Source organism: Onychomys torridus, chromosome 16 (genome assembly GCF_903995425.1).
Source record: "Onychomys torridus chromosome 16, mOncTor1.1, whole genome shotgun sequence".
Taxonomy (NCBI): domain Eukaryota; kingdom Metazoa; phylum Chordata; class Mammalia; order Rodentia; family Cricetidae; genus Onychomys; species Onychomys torridus.
In genome coordinates, this window is record NC_050458.1 from 57,481,069 (window position 1) to 57,493,210 (window position 12,142).

The 12,142-nt window shown below is 39.2% G+C and overlaps 1 protein-coding gene across 3 annotated transcripts in view; it reads left to right on the forward strand.

Annotated features, from left to right (window-relative positions):
• Pdzrn4 (PDZ domain containing ring finger 4) overlaps positions 1-12,142 on the forward strand; it is a 365,789-nt gene that overhangs the window by 279,680 nt on the left and 73,967 nt on the right. For all 3 annotated transcript variants that reach the window (XM_036209001.1, XM_036209002.1, XM_036209003.1), the window contains one exon: positions 11,220-11,476. In XM_036209001.1, the coding sequence (XP_036064894.1) occupies positions 11,220-11,476 (257 nt within the window). The remainder of the gene's footprint in view (positions 1-11,219; positions 11,477-12,142) is intronic.

Below are 12,142 nucleotides of genomic sequence, written 5' to 3' on the forward strand. Positions count from 1 at the left end.
TTTGCAAGCATGCTTATGAATTGATTCATGAACAGTTGTTAAAAATCACCACAGATTCCTTACATCTGGAAATGAAAGAAAAAGTGAGCATTGCTTATGTCTGAGAAATTCTGTCAGAATGAACTGTGGGTAGGTCAAGGAGCAACAGGCTGGACCATTGTGTGATGCTGTGACCCCCACTGGGGATTTTTGAGACCAGGTCTTACTGGGTAGCATAAGCCTAACAAGAAGCTGATACCTTCTTGCTTCAGTCTCCTGAGTCATAATTTTGTGAAAGTCTCTCTGGATTGCTGGAAGTCTTCAATAGGATCACATATATAATTTATTTGAACCTTGTCGTTTTTGTTAGGTTGTCGATGTGTAAGGTGTGTATCCTAGTCAGTGCTCTATTGCTGTGAAGAGACAACATGACCATGGCAACTCTTACAAAGGAAAGCATTTAATTGGAGCTGGCTTACAGTTTCAGAGGTTTAGTCCATCCTCATCATGGCAAGAAGCATGGCAGCACACAGGCAGACATGGTGCTAGAGAAGGAGCTGAGAGTTCTACATAAGGATCTGCAGGCAACAGGAAGAAGAGAGTGCCAATGCATCTGGCGTGGGCTTCTGAAACCCCAAAACAAATCCCCAGTGATACACTTCCTCGAACAAGGCCACACTTCCTATTCCCTGTCAAGTGGTGCCACTCCCTAATGACCAAGCATTCAAATATATGAGCCTATGGGGGCCACTCCTATTCAAACCACCACAGTGCTATACAAAGCATTTAGCAGGTGAAGATCCAAAAATATCAGAAGTTATAACTTAAGCAATGGTCTTTATTGGGGTAGCATACAAGTCCAGAGCATGCAGCACACACAGAGACATCCAAGAGGCCAGCAACTGTTGACTTGACAGAGTCTGAGCCCAACCCACCATTACTCTTTTCTGCACAGAACGCTGCAAATCAGTGGACAGCACAAGAGGTTCCAATGTAAGGAATTTGCATTATCTGGGTCAACCATGTGCCTGAAACCTGAGCCTTTTCTCTGTCCTGCTTGGGCCTGCAATAGTTTATAAAATAATCAGAGGCTTAATATCAATTACAAACTGTTTGGCCTATGGCTCAGGCTTACTACTAGCTAGTTCTTACATCTTAAATTAATTCATTTCTAGTAATCTATGTATCATACATGGCCAGTGGCTTACTGGTACTTTCACATCTTGCTTCTGTGTCTGACTGGTGACTCCTGGCTCCACCCTTCCTCTTCCCAGCATTCTTGGTTTGGTCATGCCACCTCACTTCCCACCTGGCTACTATCCAGTCAGCCTTTTATTAGACCAGTTCAAGTGACAAATCTTTACAGTGTACAAGAGAAAATAATCTGTGGCAGACTCCTACACAAGAAGTGACGCTAGCCCTCCCTCAGTGTCCAGACTAGACAAAAGAAGTGTCAGGCCCACTTCGGGTAAGCCTGCTCATTTTATCACATGGATAGTTACTATATAATCCTCCAAAAGCCCAACCACTGGACTGTCTGAGGAGAACACCGAACACAATGGATGTAGAGTTCAATGCAGTCTATGTTTTTCCATACTAGTTACATGAATAATGACTATACACCTACTCAGCACAAATTGTTTCCCTCACTGATAACATTTTTTTATAAAAAAATAAAATAAAATAAAGTTAACTTTAGTCACTCTCTCAAGAGGTTTTCTTCATATTTTTTTTAATGTATTTAACAAAAGATCTTGCTTGTGTATCTGTGGCTGGCCTCAACCTGGCAACCCTTGCTCATTCTCCAAAGTGCTGGGTGTATGTGTATGTACGCAAACATACCCAGCCTTCAGTGTATGACTTCATACATTCTGATTCATGAGTTCCTTTTACTATGCTTTATACCGTATATGGCACTCAACTTTCAAAACAGGTGTCCTCAGGGAATCAACATACTAAAGTTCAGAAAAGAAAAAAAAATGTGCTGAAATTATTTCAAGCTAATTTGAAAATTATGTCAGAAGTATTTTAATCAATAGAGATTTAGTTATTTTGAATTATTTTCATGCCAACCATTTTAATAGAAATCGAAGTATCACTTCCCATTTTTGTGACATGTCACTAAAGCCTGATTTGTAGCACCCCTCTAGTTAGCACATAGAGAGTTTAACATCAATAAAAATAAATACTCTCACTTTTGAGCTTTAGGCAAAATTAATGAACTCCAGTTAGGAGAAAATGTAAAAGGTCCCATAAGTTAACCAGGTGAAGTATCATGTGCAAACAGAATTATAACATTCTGGTCTTTTAGATTTTTAATCTGAAATTGGGTAGGAGCTATACATAAGCCCTGGTATTTTATCTATACTTCCCTTTTTTAAGGTTTTTTTGTTTTTGTTTGTGTGTGTGTGTGTGTGTGTGTGTGTGTGTGTGTGTGTGTGTGTGTTTGCTTTGTTTTTTAAATTTTTTAGACAGGGTCTGTTTGCCCTGGCTGTCCTGGAACTTGTTATGTAGACTAGGTTACCTGCCACTGCTTTCCAAGTGCTGGCATCAAACACTTTGCCTCCAGGTGCAGCTTACTAAGTATTCTTACATTTGTTCTCTCTCAGATACAGATTCTTAGAAACCTTTATTTTTCTTAAGAGGCATGGGGGGTTGAAACTCTCATCAGCCCCAAATAACTAATTCTAGAACTGGCCAGTCACTGGTGACTTCTTTGAACTCAAAAGTAGGGAGTCGGTTGTTTTCCTGGTATTCAAGAGAATTGTGTATGAGGTTGGATGTCAAGGGAAAAAAATCAAAGAGGAACAGCTTGTATCCAGGTATCCAAGTGGAGACAATCAGCCCCTAGGAAGTGTCATAATGAGTGATCAATTTTTGCAATGCATCCAAAGTGTAGATGATCCCACTAAACAGCAGCCTTGTCAAGCATTAGCATACTATGGTTTATATATGAAAAGCTGCCTTTTTTACTTACATTCACAGGTTGCTATGGATTAATTAGTCCATCTGCCACAACAAACAGATTCACACATCTTTTGCATTGACTCCCAAAAAGTAAAGTTTTTTTTAATCCACTTAAGATTGTGCCACCAATATAATGAAAAACTAATTACTTTTAAAAACATGACATTTATTTTTCATACATCTAAAAATGTCTCTGTGCTTATTATAAGTCATCACTCAGATACCTAATCTTAGAACTATTTGTCAATGAAGAACTGACTGGGGGAGGAACTTTGTGCAATCAGATTTCAGCATCCCATCACATGTGTTCATTGGGTCATCAGAATATACACTTGATTCAGTTAAGAATAGTTACTGGCAACCAGCCCCCAATTTAGTCTTCATGAGCATATCACCACACCACTATTTAGTCTGTATGAGCATAGCCCCATGCCCACCAATAAAGAGTCCTCCATCATTATTTAATCTGCACGAGCATAGCCCTCTCCAACTGTCTAGTCTGCCTGAAGATAGCCCCATTCCAATATTTAGTGGGCATGAAGATAGCCCCATGCCTCTGTTTGTCCTGGAACTTTATGCTGGGCATCTCCACTCCTCTTCTTGGCTTTGGACTATCTGGTACCCTAGTTTTTCATAATGTGTCTCCTTAGCCACTTACCTCGAGTCAAGTGGCTTACATAGCTCTTCAGGTCATAGTCCTCACCCTCTGAAAATGGCCAGCCTGTTATCCAATGCCAACTAAGCTGATATTTGCAGTTGTACTGTAATTGAACTGAAATTACTTCATTGAAATAGAACCGTAGCATGCTTGAGATAGCCTTATCAAACTTCCAGTTATTAGAGTGACAGATGCAATTGTACAATTCGCTTTACAGCAAATTTCTCATTCATTCTATCTCAAAAATCCCTTCACAGAAGTCCTCTTTCCTACAGCATGCTTGAATCAAACTGTAACCCCTTATGAAACCCCTGTGCATGAAGGCTTCGCACTCTGACCTGTGACTTGGCATATTTTAAAATCACATCTTACCATAAGTTTTTCTTCCAAGCCTCTCTTGTCTCCTTTTTGTCTTCTTCAAAATCAGCATTCCTGTTTCTAACAATGAAATATTACCATGTTTACACTTAGCATCAGGATTAGCTGTATACTCAGGTAGTTACCTTCTCAAGAGGGCTTCTCTACTTCCTGTCCCAAATTACAAAACAAATAAGCACTGTGCGTTTTCCATACAAAATCATATTTAAGATTGGACTATAGAAGGATCTGGAAGGAAAGGAGGAAGAAAGCACAACAGTGAATTATCAAAATCATAAGGGCGGGGACCATGAAACACCAAAACCCCTGATGGTTTGAAAACTCACTACTTGAAAAACTGGTCTTATACTAATTATTTATTGATTTGCTGCACAGTTTTCTCACAGAATTAATGTTAGATATTATTCCTCTAATAGTATTCCTTTTAGCCATACCTGCAGATAACTGAGCAAGGCCACTGCCAGGAAAAAAAAAATCCTAATTAATCTATTCTTTCTTCTGTTGTGAAAGCCATAATTTATAAAAACAGTGACCTTTTGGAAGGCTTACAATATGTTGATGAACTTCAAGTGAAGTGAAAAAAAACTGTGTTTAGTATTAGTAGTCCTCAAATTTTCTAGGCACTCACGTGGGGCATCAGAGCCTTTAAAGGTCAGAGATCTCCTTACTTTGAGAGATACTAAAGGGCTTATGAAAATAGAGGCCAGCCATACGGTAACTGATAGAAAAGGGCACCACCCAATAGACAAGTAAGATACTTGAGATTACACTGACTGTCCTTTTTAAAGATTGCATTTGACTGTCCTTAGAGCAAAGAATTAAATTTGCATATAAATGCCATGATTGTGAACAAATAGGTGTAGAGGTCATAGAATCAACAGCAAGCGATCTTACTGTATAAATGTTAATATTATTGGCATACTCTGAATGTTGCCATGGGAACTAGTGGGTATTTTTGCATCCTAAAATACTTTTCAGTAAATTTTACACTTCTTCATATTTTTATTATACAAACTAAAATTGTCAAAATTAATCTTAGCCCATAGGTACACAAGGAATGATTATGGAAAGAATCTCATTTTAATATAATATTTATTTTTAGAGAGTTTTATACATGGGTGAGGTATATTTTTATCATATCTACTCCCCCCTTGCCACCATCCAACTTTCCTGGAATCTCCATAACATATCCCCTTTGCTACTTTATGCCTTCTTCTTTGTTTTTAACTCACTGAGTCCATGTGCTGCCCATATGCATACATGTGAGGAGTCACAAATTGGCCTGCTGAGCCCCTCCTCTATCCATGCTGCAATTTTGATTGGCTGGATCTTGCAAAGCTCCTACACTGGTAACCACAGCTACTTAAGTTGGTGAATGCAATGGCCATGTCATATCCAGAAGCCAGAATTTTACATGGCTCCTTCCCTCTCCTAGCTCTTAAATTCTTTATGTCCCTTCTTCTGGGATGTTTCATGAGCCTTGGGATGGGAGTAGCATTTATGGCTAAGCACTCATAGGCATTTTTTCTCAGTTATGTCTCTCTGTAATAAGTAGTGCTCACTATAAAAAGAAGCTCCTCTAACCAAGATTGAGAACAGCCCAAGTCTATGGATCCAAACATAAATATTTAGATGGCAGTTTGACAGCCATGGCCATTCAGTAGTACAGTAATCTGTTTCTTCCCAGGGCCCATGACCTCCCCATCTACTGACTTTTGATCAGGTTTACAGTTTCACAGTTTCACACATAAAGTCACCACTGTGGAGCAGGCTTCAAACTCAGTTAGAAGGTATATGATGACTTTCATACCATTTATGACACTGTTGTACCATTAGGCACATTTTTACTAGAAGGTCAGTATTGTGTCATTCAGGGTCTACCCAGGGGCAAGACCACTGACATTTGTTCTTCCCCGACAGTCGGCATAGCACCTCCTCACACTATGGAAGCTAACCAGCAGAGGGGAAGTTTCCTGGTCATTTCCAGCTCAGTTTTGCTATGTCCCACCACCCAAGTATGTGGTACCAATTTGTCATTTTTCACATCTTTGGTTAGTATTACTCTAAGGCGTTTGTTTTTTCTTTGTGAGTGGAATTGTTTCCCTGATTTCTTTCCCAATATATTTGTCATTATATATTGTGACATTACTGATTTTTGCATATTTGTTTCATATGCTACAATTTTGATTAAAGTGATCATCTATTCCACAGGGTTTTCTGGTGTTGTTAGTCTTGTGTGTAAAATTACATCATTGGTAAATAGAAATACTTTGACCTGTTCCTTTCCTATTTGTTTCTGATCATTGCTCTAGCTAAGACCTCCATGGCTATATTGAATATGAGTGCAGATATTGGACAACCTTGTCTTCTCCCTGATTTCAGTGGAGAAAAGCTTTAGGTTTTACCGCATTTAATACAATGTTGGCTAAAGTACTGTCATATATAACCTTTACTAGATTGAGATATGTTCCTTCTATCCCAAGTTTCTTCAGGGCTTTATGATGAAATATTAGATTTTGTCAAAAGCTTTTTATGTGTCTATCAAGATGACCATGTGATTTCTATCCTTGAGGCCATTTATGTAATTTGTAACACTCATTGAATTATATAGTTTGAACCACAACTTCACATATGGAGTAAAGCTGATTTGATCATGGTGAATAATCTTTTTGGTGTGTTTTTAAATTAAATCAGCAAGTTTTTTTTATTTTTAGCATTTAAAAAGGGCTTTTTATTATATATACATGTTTTGTCTGTATTTCTGTGTACCACATGAATGTCATATCCCTGGAGGCCAAAAGAGTATACTGGACCCTCTAGAACTGGAGTTACAGTTAATTATGATCTGCTACGTGGGTGCTAGGAACTAAACCTAGGTCCTCTGTGAGAACTTGGAGGTAGGAGCTGATGCAGAGTCTATAGAGGAAGGCTGCCAACTGGCTTGCTCAGTCTGCTTTCCTATATATACGGAGACCACCTACTCAGGCGTGGCACCACCCAAAATGGGATGAACCCTCACATATTACTCACTAAGAAAATGCACACAGATTTGCCTACAGCCCAATCTTATGGGTGCACTTATTTGAAAGTCTGTCCTCTCATGTGAGTCTAGATTGTGTGGTTGACAAAAACCCAGCCAGCACAAGGTGCTTCAGCATTTCTCTCTAGCTGCTTTCAAGAATCGATTTTTGTTCTGTTTTAGGAGTCATATAATGGTAAAAGATTATGTTTTTGTTTTTCTTGTATCCTAAATATCTCTTACATGTGGGTTGGCACCTCTTTCCTTCTCTGGGAAATGTTCCCTTATGAGTCTTTTGGAAATATTTTCTATGCCTTTAAAACAAGCTTACATTTCTATGCCTAATAAACTCAGGTTTGTTATTTTCAGAGTGTTACTTGTATACTGGGATGCTCACTGGTGCCTTATTATTATTATAATATCTTTGTCCTTATTAGATTGCTCCAGTTCCTCCACCACATGTTCAAGCTCTCATATTCTTTCCTCTTTTTAATGTATTCTATCAATGAGATTTTGGAAAGTTTTTTTTTTTTTTAATTCATTCACTGTGCTTTTTAGTGCCAGCATCTCAAACTCAATTTTTTTCTCACTATTTCTTTTTGTTGAATTCCTCTTTCATATCATCCAAAGACTGCCTTATTTCATTAAGCTCTTGTGAGTTTCTGTATGTTTATATATATATATAAATGAACACATTTATAATTATTGAGTTCCCTGTGCTTTCATCTAACTTTTTTATAGGAGTTATATGGTGTAAGTTATTTGAGGAAAGGGGGCTACACATATTATTATTTTGTTGCTTGGTTTAGTTTCTTATAAACTACATTTATTTCAGGTGGAATATTTTCAGTTGTCAAATAATACTGGGATATAGTAGAGTTGAATATGTTGTTCAGAAAGTAATTTCTCAGTTCAGGAGCCCAGGGTGTCTGGTGCAAGCTCTGGGTTATTTAAATATGATACTAACTAAAAGAGCAATCCCAGGTGACATCCCTACTATCCAAATATCATACTAGCCAATTAATAACAGTAGCCCTTTTGACTTCAATAACTGTTGGAAGATAAATAACAAGGGATAATATGGAGTATATTCTGATTTTAGTTAATAAGATTAGGAGTATGAGGAAAGCAGGGTGGGTAAGGATAAAGATCAAGTCTTGGGTCAACTTTGTGAAGTAACAAGGAGGGAAAAGTTGGAATACTGTTGAGGAAGGTCACCAAAGTGAAGAGAAGGGGAGGATGTGAGGATTAGAAAGCAACAGAAAAGAAAGACATATGAATGGGGGGGGTGGGTATGAGATAGGTTGAAAAGTATAATGAAGAATGCCTTCTAGTGAACTAGGTGGAGAATCACAATGGTCACAAAACCCCAAGAAATATACAAACAAGAGCAAAACCATCATGACACATGTTTGCAAGAGTGGAAAAGTAGGAAAAAAAAAAAAAAGAAATAAAGAGAAGATGGTGTGCTGGTAGAGCTGAGCTGAGCTGAAGGATGAGGTCTCAAATCCTCTGTCTCTAGCAGGCTCTATGTGGTACTGGTAGTTCGCTAGGCCCCTGGCCTCTTCTAGTTCTGCAGATCTGGTGTATATGAGGAACAGAACTTCTTTTTCCCATCATACTGCTCTCCAGGGCAGCTTTCTAGACAAGCAGTATGGTACCAATTGGAGAGGGTTTCCAGAGCAGCTGTGGTTCTCAGCCTTCCTGCCTGTTTCTCTGAAGAGATCTCCACTAGCTTCAATCTGACATTTGTCGACATTGTCTCCTTACAGAGCAAGAGCTTACTCAGCGTGTTTTAAATTATTGTTCTCTTTCACAAGTTTCAGTGACGAGGTTCCTAGTCTGGTGCATCTTATCTGACATACTCCACAGTCTCCAGAAACTCAATTTTTAAAGTCATTTTTGCTTTGAAGGTCACTAAAACAAATATGAATACTGAACATAAAAATTAGGTTAACACATAAGCAAGACATCCAGCCACCTCAGGGAAAAACTAGATTAATGGCATTTTCTGTCTCCTGCTTGCTGACAGACACACTTTATGCACCAATAGACTTTAATGTATGATTGAGGCAAGCCTGACCACACATTTCTCCTTTCTTTAGACATTGCTTGAAGCTCCTTCCAAGGGATGTGATGCTTCACCCTGTCACTGTCAGGTAGAGGTTTTTTTGTTGTTGTTGTTTTCTTTTTCTTTTTCTTTTTTTTTTTTTTTATGCAAGACTCATAAAGGTAACATAGCAACAAAGTTCCAGGAGAGGGTAAATGGGTAGGAATACACTGGGAGTTCTTTCAGGGGGAAATGGTGTGGAACACAGCAGGAAAGAGTTCACTAAATTTAAGGATAAAAGATGGAGATGTGTGGGCAACTGTCACTTCTGTTCAGACCTTGAAGCTGCTCATTGCTGCTTGTTCTTCACCATAATCTGAAACTCATAAATACTGACCATACTGGAATACATGGAGGATTGACAGTGCTCACCATGGGATTGTACTTGTACATTCTGGCCTCTATGATTCTCTGACTATCTATCCTCGGGGAGATGATGGCGGCCCTGGCCCTGGGGTACAGTCATCCAGAACAAGCTCAAGGAATGAATTACTGTGTGTTTAGGGGGTCCTGTGTCCACATATCCTATCTGCCCAAGTCAAACACTCCAAGTTGGTATCAATGTAATTTTAGGATCCTTTTCAACATTCTGTACACAGAGACAAGAATCAGAATGTGAACATGCAGGTTGGTGAATGTGTGTGTGTTGCTAAGTGCCAATCAGTTATCCATCTGAGTCTCCCTAGTGATCCAACAATGGAACTAGGGGGTATTTTGCCAATGTGGAAACTTAATTGCTCATTTTTTTGAGGGCACATTAACTCTTTCAAGGTCCATTGAGCAAATTAGCTATCCTCGGTCATTAAACTTGTCTCTATATGATGTGATGCTTTCACCTGGAATTGTATCATTTCCCTATTGCCCCACACTTGTTCTGAGCAGACACACTTTCTTTGTCTACTCAGAGAGAGAGAATGTGCTCATCTGAATGTCAGCCATTGTTCCACAGCCAACATGGCTTCCTTTCCTTGTGAGACACTCGGGGCTCTGTAAGCGTTTGTCAGCTCATGAAAGTTATCACTGCTTCACCAACAAACCAATCACTTAGATAAATGTCTAGGAATGACACCATTTATGATATTTTGGACAGTATTTTTGCAACTAAATATCTCTTTATATTGGGAAAAGCCAAGATTAATTAATTTCACAGAATTTTGCAGTCTAGAGATATTTATTAAAACAACCTGTACTGACAGGGTCTGTTATCAGGACTTATTTGAGGGCAATAGTTTGGCAACATTTAAGATCAGTCTGGGCAAGAATTAGGAAACTATGAAGAAAGTTTGGGTTATATAAACACTGGGGGACATCACTGGCCCTTAAAAGACAGGTGAGGAAGAGTCCCACAAAATGCAAATGGTCTGTTATTGTTGGCAGATAATAAGGGAGAAGAGATGACAATTTCACCCATCTTTTATGTCTGAAGCTACCTTGAAGAGTTAGGTGCTGAAATGGGTGAGGATCCTGAAGGAGTGTGCAGTCCTCTCTCAAAGGAATTTAGAATAGTGCTCATTTTGAGCATGTCTGAGACATCTGGGAGCTTATCAAAATGTTAATTCTGATTCAGCAGGTCTGGGATAGATTCAGGGGCTCTGCATGTTCCCAATCTTTTCTGTGATGTTGATGCTACTGGCTGATGGGTTATGCTGAATTGTTATGGTTTAATATGATGCATGCATTCGATAATATGGTCTTGACTAAACAAGAATATAAAGAAATTGGGCAATATCCTGAACAAGTAATTTTCAAATGGATTTTCAGTGAACAAAAGATTGATAATTTTTAAGTGTTATATGCATACATAAGCAAAGTTTCTGTCTAGCTGAAGATTTTCACCAACATTTTCTGATATAGTGTTTAACCATTAAAACTTTATTAATAATTATGATGGTGTTTTATTAGTCAACTCCAGGTACTTCATAAAGAATGTAAAAGTGATTTTTTTTTTTATTCCCAATTTGTTGATTCCTTATATTGACAGATAGTTCAACAAATGTCAGTGTCTGATTCAATATTCCTTCAAACGATTCCTATGCATGCCGGTCAGTCTGTGCTGGAGGCTCTTTGTTCTTTACTCTGAAATGTGCACCGTCCTTGTGTCTTCTCAGGTCAATGGCAAGGATCTGTCAAAGGCCACCCATGAGGAGGCAGTGGAAGCATTTCGAACTGCCAAGGAGCCCATTGTGGTGCAGGTGTTAAGGCGGACTCCCCTCAGCCGACCTACGTTTGGCATGGTCCCGGAAGTACAGCTCATGAACGCCAGCACACAAACGGACATCACGTTTGAACACATCATGGCCCTGGCCAAGCTTCGGCCCCTCACCCCTCCAGTGCCAGACACCTGTCCATTTCTGCTTTCAGACAGGTATCTAGCTCTCTCTCTCTCTCTTTTTTCTCCTAAAGCCCTGTTTATTAGGTGTTCACCATTTATGGCAGGCATTAGAAAGAACCAGACACCCCAGAAGTTGACAGTTCCAGGGACAGGTTCCCAGCTCTGTTCAGAAATATCTCCCTGCTGTCTGTGTGTGCTCTTCCTAAGTTCTTAAGCTGTCCCTGCTGCTACCCTTCCTGGCCACACAGTTAGCTGTGCTCTGAAATCAGACTTTCCAAGGCACAGTGAAAAGCCTGTCTCTGCTTCTCTTGCCTTCCTCTCCCTACCCTTCAAGGCTCAGAATACTAGTCAGGGAAATAACTTTTCTCACCAAAGCTGCCAAAAAGCCTCATTAAGACTCCGGTGAAAGTGACATGCTGGCACCATGGTCTCCTCTGTGAGTCACCCCTCTCTCCCTTGCCTTGCCTTTCTTTACACAAGAATCTAGGAAATTGATTTAATTCAACTACAATTCTGCAAAGGAACCAATTACCAGATATACTGAGATGCAAACAAAGGGTCCTGGCTTTTACTGGGCGTAAATACAACACTCTGAAATAAGCAGCAATTAAAGGAATTTTCCTCCCAATTTTACCAAGTTGAAAGGTGGGGTGTTTTATTTAAACAATGTCACCTGTCTGTGTTGTTCTCTGTAATTTT